At 34.0% G+C, this 18,350-nt stretch overlaps 1 protein-coding gene and 1 long non-coding RNA gene across 3 annotated transcripts in view; one reads left to right on the forward strand and one right to left on the reverse strand.

Moving 5' to 3' along the window:
* The window catches only part of LAMA2 (laminin subunit alpha 2), a 518,385-nt gene that overhangs the window by 325,172 nt on the left and 174,863 nt on the right, over nt 1–18,350 (forward strand). Inside the window, exons 22-27 of the mRNA XM_072965855.1 lie at nt 1,770–1,906; nt 12,079–12,315; nt 13,420–13,563; nt 14,242–14,421; nt 14,527–14,715; nt 14,799–14,932. Of these exons, the coding sequence (XP_072821956.1) occupies nt 1,770–1,906; nt 12,079–12,315; nt 13,420–13,563; nt 14,242–14,421; nt 14,527–14,715; nt 14,799–14,932 (1,021 nt within the window). The remainder of the gene's footprint in view (nt 1–1,769; nt 1,907–12,078; nt 12,316–13,419; nt 13,564–14,241; nt 14,422–14,526; nt 14,716–14,798; nt 14,933–18,350) is intronic.
* LOC116281501 (uncharacterized) overlaps nt 14,499–18,350 on the reverse strand; it is a 50,719-nt gene continuing 46,867 nt past the window's right edge. For both annotated transcript variants that reach the window (XR_012074990.1, XR_012074991.1), the window contains one exon: nt 14,499–14,905. This is a non-coding gene — a long non-coding RNA (uncharacterized lncRNA). The remainder of the gene's footprint in view (nt 14,906–18,350) is intronic.

Raw genomic sequence — 18,350 nt, forward strand, 5'->3', positions numbered from 1 at the left:
CTATTAAGTCAAGAAAATAATAGTATCTACCTCAGTGGGTTTTTGTAAGAATTAGTTGAGTTAATGGCTGTAATATACTTAGAGTAATGCCTGGGACTTAAGTGCTAAGTGAGTGTTTATTATTATCATCCCATTTCTTTATGAATATTATCAGTTGTGCTAAGCATTTCATTTTGGCAGGGAAAACTAGCTAGTTACTCAAGTCTTGTTCCTAGTCAGTGTTATGATTCCAATGAGTAACTAATTAGAGAATTTCTGTTTGCAAGTAATGACTGTTCCAAGATAATTTTTAGCACATAAATTTAAACATAATGTGAACAATTTTTCTTCTTAATAAATGGTGTATATAAAATAAATCCTTTGGCTTAAAATTACCAATGATAATAATGAAAACAATGGCTAACATTTATTTGGTGTTTATGTCAAATATTGTGCTAAACATTTTTCACAGCTTGGATGTAATTTTGTAAGCAATGATGATTGTGATCCCTTAAAAGGTGAACTTAACCAAATAGCCTAAATGTATTTTTTAAAAAGATTTGATCATCATATAACTAATTAAAAATTTTCTTATAACATTATTCTCCTATTTGAATCTGAGTGTTTGATGGTATTTTTCTCTTTCCCTTTTTTATTTGAAATGCTGCTAAAATATACTCAGCAACTGAGTCAACTACAGCTAATAAGTGGCATACATTCCTTGTCTTGGATGGCTTTGAAGGTCTTCTCAAATCTTTTTTTACTTTCTTCAAATCTTATTTTTGCATTCTTTAAGGAAGTACAATGAATAAGGATGTTTGTAGTCTTCATGTATTGTATCATAGCTAAAAACCAAAATCCATTGAAAAGAAATAAGGCAGATGGTAAATGAAACTCAAAAAAAAACTTTTTAAAATACACAAATGAACTTATTTACAAAATAGAAACAGACCCACAGACGTAGGAAACAGACTTACGATTACCAGAGGGGAAAGGGATGGGAAGGGATAAATTGGAAGTTTGAGATTTACAGATACTAACTACTATATATAAAATAGATAAGCAACAAGTTTCTACTGTATAGCACAGGAAGCAATATTCAACATATTGTAGTAACCAAAGACTATGAAAAAGAATATATATATATGACTGAAACATTACATTGTACACCAGAAATTGACACAACATTGTAAACTTACTATACTTAAATTTAAAAAACAACCTTTATATATATATATGTATTATATATATATTTTATATATTATATATATATTTCTGTGATTCAACTATTATAAAATATTTGCAAAACTGAATGAGTGTCATTTATAACTAAATACATGATATACTGAATTTAGGAAGCTTATTAAGCTCATTGGTTTTTATTGCAAATCTGAGGCATCTACAGGAATGAAATATTAATCTATACAGCACAAAAAAATTAGTTATGAACTTGAAATAAATATAGAAACAATATTCTAACCTTGATGGTATCTAAATATAAGGTAATACAGTTAACAGGGAATCTGATACATCAGTTCTCTTTATCCTTAGTTGAAAAGCTAAAAATGTTTTACCTTTTAAAATTTTAAATTAAATTCAGTATATCTTTATTGAACAACCCTTCTGAAATACACTGTACTATGATATAAAAAAGAATGAGTTTTTATTTTCAAGAATCTTTAACCATAGTATGGAAAATAACACAAATCACACACAAAAAAACCCACAAATATAAAACTCAACACTTTATGTCAAATTTTAACTTTTTTTTTATCCTTTCACCTGTGAAGCTTGTGACTGTTCCCATCTGGGTAACAATTGTGACCCAACGACTGGTCGATGCATCTGCCCTCCCAATACCATTGGAGAGAAATGTTCTAGATGTGCACCTAATACCTGGGGCCACAGCATTACAACTGGTTGTAAGGTGAGACGATTGCTTATTTCATCTGATAATGTCTTTTAGGGATTTCTATTTTGGTAGGGCTCTGTAGTCAAGGATTTCAAAAGCCAATGTTATATTATAAAATAATATAGAACTATCACTATAGTGTGATTGCAGGTATTGGTCAGTATCTTACATTTTACTTGCAGAAAAGATGGTAAAATATGTACACATTTATGCAGCTTCATCCATGACACTTAGGAAAAAAAAGGAAAAAGAATAGAAAGTTCTGTAATAAAATCAGAAACATCTGTAACTTCATACCTACACACAATAAAATTTACCTACAAAGTACAAGGAAATTAGGAACTAATTAAAGGAATTTGCCAAAAATGTATAGGAATTTCCCCCGAATTATACCTAGGTCTCAGTTTTCAGGACGTAATTGAGAGGATTCTGAAGAGTCTTATAAACAACCTTTACCTTACACGAAATCCCCATTTTTTCCCCATGAGTGGACCATAGAAAGTAGCATGCCCACACTCACATTTAGAGAAATCTATATAGCATCAGGGTAGAAGGTTACTTGCAAGGCTGTTGCAGAAATATTAGTGAGAGGTGACAGAAGTTTGGATCTAGTCAATGATCATTCACAAACATTTAGCATTTAGGGGGCAGGCTAAGTTACAGAACTTTCATACTGGTATGGCCTGGTGAACTCATCTGTTTAGGGGATAGAAAAGAGAAGGCTTAAGGAGGACTGCCGAGTTTTACTTTACAGCAGGGTAGGCGATGGTGTCATTTACTATTAGAGGGATTATAGGAGGAGATGCAAGTTCAAAAAGGAAAGGTAATAAATTCAGTGTTTTTGTCAGCTTTTTGCGAGACGTTAGTGATAGACAGTTCACTTACTTAAAGTGACGAGTTTTGATCAATGATTAGAGTTGTATAACCACCGCTTGTGCTCCACTGCACTCTACTTACCCCCTACCCTACGAAACAGTGTCAAGAAACTACTCTTTTTCAATCACTGTAGTTTTGCCATTTCTACAAGTTCATATACATAGTTGCCATTTCTGCAGTTCATATCCATATTTTCTCCTAGCAGATGGCTTACTTTGTACTTCCCCTACAATACCTTTATCTAATTTTATAAAGCCTAGTTATTATCTTCTTCCATGGTTCATGCTTTTTATGAATAGAATCATACTCCATGTTGTTGTTTAGAGGGTTTTTTATTTGTCGGTTTTGGGGGATTATTTTTAGTCTGGCTTCCTCTGCTTAGTATAATCCATTTGTAGTTCATCTGTACTGTTGCATATATCAGTAGTTTGTTCTTTTTAAGTGTTTAATAATTTTTCATTGTATGATATACTATGAGTTGCTTATTCATTTACCATTTGATGGACATTTGCATCACTTCCAGTTTGGACCTATTATGAATAATTTTGCTGTGACCATTAATGTAGAAGTTAAAAGTATATATGTAGATATATTTTTGCTTCACTTCCTAAGAACACTACATCCTTTCCAATGCTCAGGATTCTAAGTCTTTGTAATTTTTAGCATTCAGTTGGGTGTGTATTCATATATTTGCATTTCTTTAATGTCCTATGACATTGAAAACAATTTTATTTATTTGTCATTTAGATATCTTTTTGGGTGAAGTGTCTATTCAAATCCTTTGCCCATTTTTATTTTGGGTTGTTTGTTTTCTTAGTAATAAGTTGTAAGAATTCTTTATATATTCTGGATAATAGTTCTTTAATAAATCTAGTTCTGCAACTGTTTCCTTCCAGTGTATGGCTTACTTTTTACTTCCCCTACAATATCTTTATCTAATTTTTATAAAGACTGGTTTATTATCTTTTTCTTCCATGGTTCATGCTTTTTATGTTCTAAGAGCTGTATGTTAAGTTAAGGTCTAAAGATATTTCTCCTGTGTTTTCTTCAAGAGGTTTCACAGTTTTATGTCTAAATTTTAGGTCCATGTTCTATTTTCAATATTAATTTTTAAATATAGTGTGAAGTAATGTTCAAAATTCACTTTTTTCTGGATATCCAATTTATCCAACACCAATTGTTGAAAAGGTTATCTTTTCCCCCATTGAGATACTTTGAGCCCTTTGTCAAGATAAATTGGCCATGTGTGTGTCCACACATTTCTAGACTCTAGTCTGTTGCACTGATTTATGCCTATCCTTATGCTAATACCACACTGTCTTGAACACTAGCTTTCTAGAAAGCTGTGAAATTAGGTGCTGTAAGCTTTCCAACCTTGCTCTTCATTTCCAATAGCATTTGACTACATTAAATTCATTGCATTTTCAATTGCAAATTTAAATCATTATATAAATTGACAACTTAGCTTCTCAATTTCTTTATCAAAAAGCCTGCTAAGATCTGATTGGGATTGCATTAATCTGTAGGCCAATTTGGAGGAAAATTGGCATTTTAAGAACATCAGATCTTCCAATGTATGAACATGGCATAATTTTCCATTTAGTTAAGTTTTTATAATTTTTCTCAGTAATGTTTTATAGTTTTGGGTATGCAAACTTGCATATGCATTGTTAAATTTATCATTAAGTATTTCATATTTTTTACGCAAATACTATTATTTGTTCCATTTCCATTTCCATTTCCAGCTGTTTGTTGCTAGAATAGAAGAAACAATTATTTTTATACAGGGACCTTCCATACTGTAGTTTTGCTAAGCTTATTAGTTCTAGGATTTTCTATGTAGACCATAGTGTCATCTGCAAGTTGAGTTCTACTTCCTCCTCTCCAATCCATATAATTTTTATTTCATTTTCTTGACCTATGCAGTCAGCTGTTAACTAGAAGAGGTTGGAGCAAACCTCTTTGCCTCATTCCTTATGTTAAGTAGAAAGCATTGTCTTTAATTAAAACATAAGTAAGATTGATATTAGCTATATTTTATTTATAGTTGCTCTTTATCAGTTTGAGGATGTTTCTCATGTTCCTAGGTTGCAGAGAACTTTTATCAGGAATGTGTGCTCAACTTTGTCAAGTGCATTTTCTGCATCTATTGAGATGATCATATGATTTTTCTTTTTAAGCTGTTAACATAGTGAATCATATTTATTGATTTTCAAATGTTGATCCAACTTTGTAATCCTCAGATAAATCTTGCTTGATCACAGGGAATTATTCTTTTTAAATTATTTTGGATTATGCTTGCTAGAATTTTGTTAGTGGTTTTTGGATCTATGTTTATAAGGAACATTGGTTTATATTTTTGGTAGTATTATTTTCCAGTTTTTGTATTGGTGTATTGCTAGCCTCATGAAAAAGATTAGGAAGTATTCCCACCTCGTGATTTCTGAAACAGTTTGCATAATCAATGAAATAGAAAACAAAAATACTCCAGAAAAGTCAGTGAAGCCCAAAACTGGTTCTTCAGAATGATTAATGAAGTTGATAATACTCTAAGATTAATCAAGAAAAAAAGAGAGAAGAAACAAATAAAATCACATAAAAGGGACATACATATAGATCCTATAGACATTAAAATAATATTATAGGAATAAACTGAACAATTTAATAAACTTAGTAACGTATATTAAATGAACTGAATGGAGGAATGTTTTTAAAAGGTTTAACTTTCCTTCCTTTTGCTTACTTTCAAGTTAATTTGCTCTTGTGTTCCATGTTCCTTAAGGTAAAAACTTAGATAATTGACTTGAGATCTATCTTTTTCACTACTATGAGCACTTAATATTATAAATTTCCTTCCAGGCACTATTTTTATTGCTTCCCACACATTTTGGTATGTTGTGATTCATTTTCATTGTTTAAAATATTCTTATTTATTTTATTTTGATCCATGGATTGTTTAGAAGTATATTGTTTAATTTCCAAATATTTAAGAGTTTTCAATATATCTTTCTGTTATTGTTGTCTAGTTTCATTCTGTATTGGTCTGAGAACATAATTTGTATTATATTAGTCCTTTTGAATATATAGAGCTTGGTTTTATGTCTCAGAATTGTGTCCATTTTCATTTATTAACATGTAGTCTTGAAAATAAAGTATATTCTGGTGTCGGATAAAATCTTCTATAAAAGTCAATTATCCTTCATGATTTTTATGTCTGCATATTCTCTTGATAACTGAGGGTGCTGAGCTATACTTGTAATCTGTTTCTTCTTTCAGTTCTGTCAGGGTTTAACTCATGTATTGTGGAGCAGTGATATTAGATGTCTACTCATGTAGGATTATTCTTTTGGAAAAGTTGCCTTTATCATTATGAAATGTACCTGTTTATCCAGGGTAATAGTCCTTGTTCTGAAGTGCACTCTTTTCTGATATTCATATAGCTATTCTTTTTTCCCAATTAGTAGTTTTGTAGAATACATTTTTTAAAGTTTTTTTTTGGCAGGGGCAATAATTAGGGTTATTTATTTATTTAGTAATTTAGCATAAGAACCTTACAAGAGTAAACCTCTAATTTTCTTTTTTATCTTTATGTTATTGTCACATATTGTACTTCTGTGTGCTATGTATACAGCAGTGTAATCAGAAGATTTTGATTAAATTGTCAATTATTTTTTTCTAAGGGGGAAAAATTTATTTTCTGTTTTTCTATAGAAGTGTCAATTCCAGTGCACTTGACTCCTTTGGTACAGCCAAATTTCTATTTCATAACATTTTTCCTCATCCATTAACTGCAACTGTAATAATTTAACTACTTTCCTAACAATTGTTGTTATTTCTGATATTTCAGGTCTGCTTACAATGATTCTTTCGATTTTTATTGTTAAGATCTTTATTTTCATTTCATTTTTCAAAGATACTGTTTCTGGATATATAATCCTAAATCCTGTTTTTCAGCAATTTGATAGCGCTGTCTTTTTGTGATTTTCTTATATTTATTTCTCATGTCTTACTTGGACATGTTGGATTTGTGGGGTTTCAGTTTTCATCAAAGTTGGAAATTTTTCATCCATTATATCTTTGATTATTTTTTGTTCTTCAACCACATTGTCTTCTTCTGGAACCCATTATGTGTGTGTTGGACCACTATATTTTTCCACAGCTCACTGAAATTTTGTTTATTCGTTCATTCTTCTATTTTCTATACTTTTCATTTGTATAATTTCTGTTGTTAGCTGTTCAAATTCTTGTTTTCTTTTTCTTGTGATATCAACTCTGTTAATTCAGTTGCTAGTATTTTTTCATTTCAAATATTATCTTTTTCATCTTTAAAATTTCCTTTTGGATCTTTTTATATCTTTCATTTCTCTCCTCCTTATATCCACCATTTTTCATTTATCCTTGAGAAAATTTGTTTATAACATTCATAAATATTGGCTTTTGTAAAGAAGTTTTCTGCTAATTCCATCATTTGTTTTATTTCAACATTATGCCTATTGTGATTGATTATTTTCCTAGTTATGAATTATATTTTCTTGCTTCTTTGCATGCCTGCTGATTTTTATTTAGATGCCAGATATTGTACATTTTTATTGTTGCATCTTAGATTTTGTTCTATTCCTTTACAGAGTTTTAAACTTTATCCTGACAATCAGGTTACTCACTGATTGTTTGAGGCTTGCTTTTAAGTTTTATTAGAGAAGGTCCAGAGCAGCCTTTAATCCCAGAATCATTTAGCCTTACTACTAAGAGGTCAAGTACATTGAGAACACTACCCAGTACATTACTATTTGTTCACTCTGGCTGTTGGGAATATGAATTATTAAGCTTTCTATGAGCTGTAGGAGTTTTTCACCCTGTGACTTCCAGTGCTTTTTCCCCCAATCTTAGAATTTCAGTCCATGTATGCACATATCAGTACTCAGCCAAAGACTCAAGGGAACCCTCTGCAAATCTCTAGAGTTCTCTCTAGAGAATTTTGGACACATATGCTATTTGCCCTCCATAAATTCTAACTGTCTCAGCTTCTCCAGACTTTACTCTGTTTCTCAACTCAGCTATAGTATTGGACTTTATATGAGTTTTCCCTCTCTGGGTTGCAGCCTAGACACTGCCTTTGTGTTCAAGCTCATTTGTTTTCCTTCTCTCAAAAGTCACAGTCCTTTGCTTCCTGTTACCCAATGTCTGAAAACCGTTGTCTCTTGATTTTATTTGTTCGCGTGTTTTACTTTTGGTCTTGTAGTTTAACAGATTAAAAGAGAGGAGATAAACCATGTAAGTGCTATAAAAACTAAGAGACTATTTAAAAAGAAGGAATATTCTTTAGTGCCCCTAGTGCAACGTAGAGGTCAGGTAGTATTACGGCTGAACTTTGTAAATGTAAGAGCAATAAATGCAGGCATTTTTGATGTTAGTGAGAGCCATTCCAACTGATCACGTTAGACTGAGAAATATTGAAACATGATGACCAAGTGTGGCCTGTTTGACTCCATCATAGTGCTTTGTAGAGATGTAAACTATTTTTTTCCACTGAGTTAGCTCACAAGTAAGCTATAACTATTCTTACATATATGATAAAATATTTGAATACACTGGTCTAGAACACACTGATTTAGAAAACAAGAGTATTGGTGATGGTTCAAGGAATTTCAAATACATTACTTCAGTTAGACATGTGATTAAACACTAGGCAGAACACCCATTTTTCTAATGTCGACAGCACTATTAAATTTGAAGGTCCATAGAACTACATTTTGGAAACAAAAATTTCTCAGTAGTTTCAAAGATTTTTGATGAGTATGAACAATGCTGTAAGTTTCTTTGACTGACATTTTTACACTTCCAACCTCAAATTCAAGCATCTGCCCTATCCCATGGACTTATGAATTAGTCATATAGAAACTTATGAGGGCCCCATGCTACCTACAGAATCCTATGATGTGGACAAACTCTAATGAAACTCCTGAAATTGAAGCTGATGCCTAATGTTCAGGATGTAAATCAGGATGGAATGTAGACCAGAATTTTTTTTTAAGTATTTATATGTTTATTATCATTACATTTACTAATCTTTGAATAAATATTATGTTGACTAAAGTTGACTGAAAATTTCTGATTACTTTGAACCACTGTTAAAAATCTAAATTTCTCAATAGCCAGACACTTCATATTATGAACAATTAGAAAAAAAGAATCACAGAGCCCTCACAAATATTTATGAGCATTTATCTACCATTTAAAAAACTTGAATGACTTTAATCTAGATGAACAGTGATTTGAGATTTATAGCTTTCCTTTCTCTGTGTCATGGATAATTTCTCTGTGCTGAGGTGTGAGCACGCACATCATTTGAGCTTTTATTGAAGTAGAATACAAAACCTGCCATCTTTCACTAGCAGGGGAACACTGCATAAATCCTCCATTGCTAAACAAACATTACATCTAATTATGATTTAAGTTTGATGTTGGCTATCGTGCTATCTAAACATATGGTTAATGGTCTCATTTATTCTCCACTATATCTTCCTGAATAAGCTTCCTGATTTGGAAGGATCCCAATGTCTATTTGTATTGTTGACTGGGCTTTAAGAATTAATGCTTCAGTTTTATATAATAAATTGAGTAGCAGACATTTCATATTTTAGTTAAAGTCTAAAGACAGCTATTTTAGTTAATAAGGTCTAGGACATTTATTTTAGTTAAATATCTTATAGAGCAGTTTTTAAATTTATTACATGATTATAGGTTCCATAACATATCATAATTTTCTATTTCTGATTATGACCAACTTTGTTTAAGTGAGTCAAGGAAAAATTATATAAGTGAATAAGTCAATCTTCCTTATTTTGAGTTCTCTTTCTACATCTGATGTTCTATGAGGACAAGTTAATTGGGGAGATGGCAATGGTTTGTTCTGTGCTTTGGAAACTGTGGCCATGTTTGTAGTAGAATAAACAATCACATTTTAGATCTTTGGGGTTAAAATAACTTTTAGTAGCATCTCCTATGGCAGGCCTTTTTACTGGGTTGCAATGAAGACATAGAAAAATATTTCATCATAAAGACACCAAAAATAAGGCCAGGTGATATTTTAATATCAGAATCTGGAAAACTACTTCATCAAACATTTGGACAGGAAAGAGGTAATAGATGGGAAACTGGTGATTGTACATCATATCCTAGAAACAGTTGTCTCATAAGTAAACTTATGTTGGCAGGAGCAGAAGCAGGAATATCCCTAGTAGTGGTGGACGTAAGAATTAAGCTGAGCAATGAAAATGTGAGAAATGCGAAATGAGATCCAACCATACTTGGAGTCTGGCAAGCTGCTATGCCTATGAGCTGTAGATCTGAGAAGGATAATAGGGCAGCACCCAAAAGAGTCAGTTCATAGATTTGTGTGGTGACAAACTCAGACACACAGAGAGGTGGTACCGACTTGATTTAAACAGGGAAAATAGAATATAAAGAATTGTTAACTGGTAAAATGCTTTTAGTTACTAAAATGGATAAAAGAGGGATATTAAAACCCTACTACTTCTAGGGTGATGGAGAGCAGACAATAAAGGAACCAAGGACTAGGAGAGGGTATCCCCCCACCTCCTACTGCTCTGCACTCCCAGCAAGGCTTAAGTTCAGACACATTTGAACAGAGTGTGGCTACCACTGGAACATACCACCTGCTGGTAGTTAAATAAAAACAATAATAAAAACTTGCCCGAGGTTGTGGGCAAGTGCTAGTCTATAAAAGCTGCCCACCATTGTTGAAGGATATGGGCATACTGGACCTACTTAGAAGCAGCCATGGCCAGAGCTTGTGTGGAGACCTAAGCTGCTCAGAGGAGACAGTGGCCTGAGGGCACAGCTGGAATTCTTTCTGGGCCTCTGGGCTCCTGTGCTAAACAATTAAATAATAATGATGGTGATGGTAATGAAGAGCCAGAATCTAGTACCAAAGTGTCTTCCCATCACTATGGCCTTATTTGGGTCTCTCCAGGACACTCTATTGACTAAGCCTAACATTCTGCTGCTTGGACAGAGGAACGTCCATAGGATCTAACTATGATATCACAAAGCAGGGCAAGGAGGAGTGAGTTTAGAGCTCAGAGACAGTAGAGTGATCACTGGCACAGCTGATCTCTGAAAATGATTTATTTAAAGATCTTAAAAAACATTTTAGAAATCCACTCAAGTTTTAATTAAATTGCAAGGAGCTATGAGCTCTGTAAATCAGAAGCAGCAAGCCTTAAGGATCAGAAGACGAAAAGATGTGGATGAGCAGCAAGTGAAGACTGCTGCTGAGATGAAATAAAGAAATTATTGAAAAGAAGCTAAAAATGCAATAGTGTAATTAAAATAAGCATTGGTGGTATATACATACAACAGAATTTTCATTTTGTCAAATAGGAGGGATAAAATGGAGAATAAACTTGAGAGACAAATAGGGAAATGACTACAGAAGACATTAGTATATTATAGATTTGGCAGACAGACAAAAGTGGTGTACTTTAGGAATTATATGTGATCCTGAAGAAGAAAATTGAAAAATTAGAACAGAAGTAAAGATCAAAAACAAAATCAAAGGAATAGCATTGAATTAAAAAGCAATTTTGTTCTCAAACTGAAAGAACTCGCCGTATCTCAGTAAACTAATAAAAGGACTCAAACTTGTAAAAATTCTAGCAAAATTTTAAATCACATAAAGAGAAAATTCTGTCTAACTAGGAAAAAGAAAAAAGATCAGCAGCAAAGCACTTCAAATCGGGCTTGTCTATAAAACTAAGTTCTCAAAAACAACATCCGAGATGTCACTTCTCTTCTAAACTCTCTCTGGTTTCCCCACATTGATGGGGTGCTTTTTATGTTCCCATGGCATTGTGCAGTTCCCTTATTATATCATGCTTATCCCAATGAGTTATATTTACATGATTACTTCTCTCCTCCATTATAAATGCTGTAAAGATGAAATGATAAGGTAAAATGACTGAGTCTAAAGTTCAATCTTTGAAACAAGAAGTGTTTAAAGAAGACCTATACATAAGTCATCCTTGCCGCAAAGACAGAGAAAACACAGTTTCTTTCCTATTCAATAGCTTTATGCTTTCTGGACACATCTATTTTAGTAAATGCAGGAAGCAATTTTAACATTATGTTCACTGATGTTTCCCAAGTGACTAACCCAGAACAGTACAGAGTATATAACAGACACAGGATTAATATGTGTTTAATGGAAGCATAGAAACATTAGAGTTAAAATTTAAAGAGACTTCCCATGAAATGGTGTTAAATCATTGCTGTTTTTATCTCTTCCATAGGCTTGTAACTGCAGCTTGGTAGGATCTTTGGAATTCCAGTGCAATATAAACACGGGCCAATGCAACTGTCATCCAAAATTCTCTGGTGCAAAATGTACAGAGTGCATTCGAGGTCACTGGAACTACCCTCACTGTAATCCCTGTGACTGCTTCCTGCCAGGGACTGATGACTCAACCTGTGATTTAGAAACTAAAAAGTGCTCCTGTGTCGATCAGACTGGGCAGTGTTCCTGTAAGGTATGTACTGCCGAAATTCAGTAAGGAAAAACCTCACTCAATTCTATTTCCATTGCTGAGTCTTAACTTCATTCAGTTATTTATTCCTGCGTCGTTAAGCCAAACAGACAGACGGATATTCATTGCAAGACACAGAGTTTTTATCTGGCATACAGATCAGCACTGCTTTTTAAGAATTTATTTTCATCCAAAACCCAACTATTTTTCTAGCTGGTGTAAGTGATTTATTTTCAATAGTGAAGTTCAGTTTGCCTTTACATATTCACTTTGCTTCAACAAGAATAATTAGGGAGGGAAAAAAAAAGACAGTTCTCTTAAGCATCATCAGAGAAAATCACTGCTAAATAATAAGCCATATTAAAAAAAATTTCTCCTCAAATTAATCCACCATTGCTGTACACTGAAAAATATATTTACTGCTGTGGAAGTTTAGTAAAATTTCATCACGTATAAACACCGACATTAGAAACAGTGACTATATGCAAATTTCAGCCCTCATTAATATTGTTAAATGATGTAGAAAAACAGCCAATTAAAAAGGATAAGAAGGATTTTTTCCCCCTTAGATATTTCTGAAAAATCAATCCCAGGGAAAAATGCAGTGAAGACTGTCTCAGAGATATCTTTTCAAGAAAAAGTCTATGCAAAGAGGGACCGAGGAAACAAGAAGATGAAATCTGAGGAGTGATTGTTAAATAGTCTTGAGAATTTAGGAAAACAGCAGCTTCTGCCATTAAAAGTCCTAGACAAAAATAATGCTTCATTATTGCATATTATAATTATGATTATAAGTCATATTTAATACATGCTATATGAGTGTATGCACAGTATTCAATAATAATTTTATAAATCTATATTTTGATATCCCGCCTATTTTTTTACAACTTTGCATCACACCACTGTCTAAGAATCAGTGTTTTTATTCTACTTTTGAAATTCTCATGATTCTCATACTCCTCACAGTGCAATAGTAGGAAACATGCTGCTTAAACTTAAAAAACAATATACAATATCCTTAGTAATAAAGCATTTTTATTCCTTCTTGAGTTTATTTCTCTCATAACTTCACCAAATGGACTCTGAGGAACTCTCATCCTTCTTCAGGTGAATGTGGAAGGTGTCCACTGTGACAGGTGCAGGCCTGGCACATTCGGACGTGATGCCAAGAACCCACTTGGCTGCAGCAGCTGCTATTGCTTCGGTGCTACCACTCAGTGCTCTGAAGCAAAAGGACTGATCCGCACGTGGGTGAGTAAGGAACTGGTGAGCCATGTAATGGTATAATGTGAGCTCCTGCTGGCGTCTTTTAGCCAGGCACTGAGGGGCAGGAGGCAACGGCAAAACGTTTAAGTAACCTTTTCCCCTGTGCACATTTAGAACTGCTGAAGAAGCCATGTGCCATTAGACAGTGGAGGAAAATACCTTTTATATTCTTCCTTAAAAATAGTTCACTTATTGTGGGTAAGGAAATAGACACCAAGTGAAAAAGGAAAACGTTATGAGGAAAACGTCGTGTTTTGGGGGATGGGAAGAAGCTACTTTCTAAAGCGCGAGGGCGCCCGTGTTTGAAGGTAGAGATGTGCTCATGCAGTAATGAAAACCAGAACTTGTGCACTTATTCCAACCAGCCTTAGAGAATCGTTGCTTTTTAGGGTAGAAATACGTTCATTTTTACCTTAATTTTCCTGTAACTCTTTCTACTTTTAAACTCCACTTTTTGATAGTGTAACAGACCAGTTTCACAGATGTTGTGGATTTCACTATGCAAACAGGTCAGAATGGTTTCTCCCCTCTGACCTGCTCATTGTGCACGAGTTCTGTTCCTTGTGAGAACACTTCGTCAGAAGGGAATGGGGCTGCAGGTAGATGTGCAGTCTACAACTCAGTTGTAAAGGAGGCTACTTGCTGTGTTTTGATCCCTTGCAGGTGACTCTGAAGCCTGAGCAGACCATCCTGCCCCTGGTGGATGAGGCATTGCAGCACACAACTACCAAAGGCATCATGTTTCAACCTCCAGAGATTGTTGCACACATGGATCTAGTAAGACAAGATCTTCATTTGGAACCTTTTTATTGGAAACTTCCAGAACAATTTGAAGGAAGAAAGGTAAGGACAACTTTGAAGTCGCATGAGAACAAGATAAAATATGTTTTTAGAATAATGCTATTTGCAGACTTATCTAATGCATTATTCTCCATTTTATTTTGCCAGTTGATGGCCTATGGTGGCAAGCTCAAGTATGCAATCTATTTTGAGGCTCGGGAAGAGACAGGTTTCTCTACATATAATCCTCAAGTTATCATTCGAGGTGGGACTCCTTCTCATGCGAGAATTATCATCAGGCATATGGCTGCTCCTCTAATCGGCCAACTGACAAGGCATGAAATTGAAATGACAGAGGTAAGGTTGTTAGTTATTGGGTGCCAGGATGCCAGTGGTTCTGCATTCAGTTTTGTCAAGGTGGTTTCCTTTCTTGTTAACAGAAAGAATGGAAATATTATGGTGATGATCCTCGAATCAGTAGAACTGTGACCCGTGAAGACTTCTTGGATGTACTATATGATATCCATTATATTCTTATCAAGGCTACCTATGGAAATATCATGAGACAAAGCAGGTAAACTTTAGTAAAAAACATCCAAGTTAAGTTTTTATTCTACAGTCTATAAGAAAGATCAGTAAGACATTAGACAAGAAAGATTTAAAAATTTGATTTGAGAATGTGATGATAGAAAACAAATCAAGGATGACATCCAGGTCACCTGGTGGAAGTTATTGCCTTTCCCCAAAAAACGAAAACAGGCTGAGAAGCAAGATTAAGGGGAACAATACTGAATTGATCTTTGACATGGTTAAGTTTTAGATGCCACTCATAAGTTCTGGAGAAGATGTCCTTCAAGGTAGAGAGAATTCCTTGTTGTGCTATAAATAGATTGCAAAATAGCTGAGAAAGTGTCCTCCTTCAACCCTCAGGGGAACCAGACAAGGCCAAGTTGGTCCTGTCTCTTCCAGTCATGTGCATTCTCATCTGTTCACCCCGTGTGCCATACAGTGTTGTCATTTTCCCTGTGCGTTGTGATGTGAAAATACAGGAGTCAAACCGAATAGGAGAGTACACAGAAGAAAAGCAAGAGTAGATGTAGTGTCATGGAAGCCAAAGGATGAAATACTACAAGGGAGTATGTACAGTGTTTTCATGTGACCCAAAGAGGCCAATTAAAATGAGGTTTTTTGGAGCTTATACTTAGGATCACACTGGTGACATCCACAATACCAGTTTTAGTGAAGCCCTGGGGCAGAAAACAGTCTCAAAGTTTTGGGGAATGAATGGGTCACAATGAACCTGTTATTACAAGTATAGGCTATTGTTTTTCATGAACAAAAGTATAAAAGGGAGAAAATTGATCGTGCCAAAGATCAAGGGATGATTGTTTAATCTGAGAGAGAAATAAGCATATTTATATACCATGGAGGAGGGGGTAGAATTAGTAGTAAGATACACATAAAAAATGATAGAATAAAGAGAAAATAAATAATGGAGAAGCCGGGATACTTCAACACCGTGAGTACACATGGTCATGTCCCTCAAGTGTAAGGGACAACTTATCCAATGAGATCAAATGAGGCATTGCACTAATGTAGCTAAGTTTCATAGATTGGAGGCAGAAAGTTGTTGACTTCATACACAGAGTCTCAATTTCTCTGGCATATCAATTTCTCTGTTATATCCTGTAAGAATATGAAATCAATAAATTAAAAATTGTCTTATATCATAAAATAGATCAGTGCAGGAAAACATAATTATGAACCCTCTCACTGGCAAACCAATGGATATAAAAATACCATATTTCAAATGTTTACATTATGCCAAACATGCAGCAGAAAATTTTTTCTTTGTTGCAGAAGATCCATATTGCTCTTCTGATTCTACCAAAAGTAGGGACCAAATCAAGGACCGAAATTCACTTTCAAGTCTGTACTGCTTTGATTTCTTTTCTGTATTTCTCATTTCTAACAGGAGATTATTTTTATGCAAATAATAAAAAGCATGTCCCAAAATATATTGTCAGGTATATTGTTAATTATTTTAGAATATCAGATATAACTCAGGTGGCAGAAGTCAAAGCAGGTTTGCATGTCATAGAAGACAGCAGGTACCTTTGTGAATGTGCGAATATATTATTTTGCAAGGTGTTCTGTGTTTCAGTAAAAAAGTTTGGTAGTACACAGAACATTTTGTTAGAGGATCAGATAGAAACAATGTTGTCATGCATTTTTCATTATATTTTCTTTGCCTCTCCCACGCAGATTCCACCTTCCTGTGAGGTTGCTTTTTTCCCCATAAGTCTCTTTCTCTTATCACCTTTCACATACCTTACTAAATAATATCCTTTGGCTTAGGAGCTTATTTCTTGAAACATTAAATAAAGACAACTTTTTCTAGGTTCAGTTAAAACTAGAGTGAGCATCAAGCAACAATAAAAACAAAGCCACGGATTGGCACTTGATTTTTGTAAGACAGTGAAATTATGAGAAAGATCAAAAAGATGCTCATTTTCCCCCTGAAGTAGTTAAGTCATAACCCTACTAAGATGCATCTTTATTCAGTTACAAATTTAAAGTCTCAGAAGAAGAGATCTTAAGAATTATGCATATGATTTGAGATTCGGACTTTGTACATATTGTCAATGCTGAAATTAATTTTTTTCTTTGCTTTTGTCTTCTCTTACACTTATTTGAAGAACGTAACAACTTTGTTTTTCAGTATTCACTTAATTAGAAGCCTGAGTTTGGCTAAATCCCTGATTCAGGCAAAACAGTTCCTCTCTGATTCCCTGAGGAAAAATGATGTATTGCAGAAATATCTGTTGCTGACACCATTTAGATTTCTCTTGGTTTTTAAATCCTCACTAGTCTGCTGTGTGCATGCATGTACAGTAGATGGGAAGGTGACTGTAAAATACCACAAGATGCCAGCAGAGATGGCTTGTCAACAAATACCAAGTTACTTTCTTACTTCCTCAGAAAATCTAGTCTTCCTTATAGGAAGGGAGAGGTGTGTTTACAGATCACAACTACCATGCGTCCTACAGGGAGGACAGTGTGAAATCTGAATTTTAACTGAACACGTGTTTCATAAAGGTTGGCTGGTCGTCAGACTGCAGATTACAATGTGAGTGGAGTCAGAATATGCATTCATAATTCAGTGTCAATAAAACCTACCTATGCTTGTTATAAAGTTTATGACTCAAGCTCCTTAAGCGATTGGAGGTGGCTTTTATTGAAGCAAAACTATTCATTGTCTCATTTAAAAGTTTATTTGCAGAACATTTCATGTTACCAGTTAGTCATGAAATAGTCTGAGTTTATGGACTGCATATATTTTAAATGTATAATTTCAAATTAATGAAAAGGATATCACCATGTTCACTGTGAATATTTTTTTTTCAATTATAAAGGCCTTTCTACCAGTAGGAAAGGTGAGTTAAGTTACTTAAAGAATTTATTCAATAAAGTTAACAAAACTCTAATTTGAAAGGTTCTCTATCCTCAGAAAGACATTACTATTATTAGATTATTCTCAATCATTGTTTCCTAGATGGTTTTCTAAAGTTCTTGAAAGGATATTCAGAGATTCAAGAGCAAGAAATTGGGGCCGGTTGCAAATTAAAAGCAATTTCACTGGTAACTCCAGGAGATACTCTAACAGGGAATCACCTTGGGTTATCTGTTTGAAAGACTGTAAATGTCTAATTAATTGGCTATGCCTACCTGAAGCCACTCACATTTTTAAAAGTGGAGGAAAAAAATCTTTATAATAACTTCTTAACAGGACATCAGATATCTAATTTCCTAAATGCTGTATGATTTATGTGAAATATTTACAAATGTGTAATCTCACCCTTTGAGGAGGCAAAGATTCAGGAATAAGATGGGGCACAGAGGCTCCTGGAATTTAGCAGCTTCAAAACAACAGAACAAACTGAGGTTATTGACAAAACCCTGAGAAGACTCTTCTTGTAGGACAGAGTGTT

The sequence above is a fragment of the Vicugna pacos genome, chromosome 8 (assembly GCF_048564905.1).
Source record: "Vicugna pacos chromosome 8, VicPac4, whole genome shotgun sequence".
In the NCBI taxonomy this organism is placed as follows: domain Eukaryota; kingdom Metazoa; phylum Chordata; class Mammalia; order Artiodactyla; family Camelidae; genus Vicugna; species Vicugna pacos.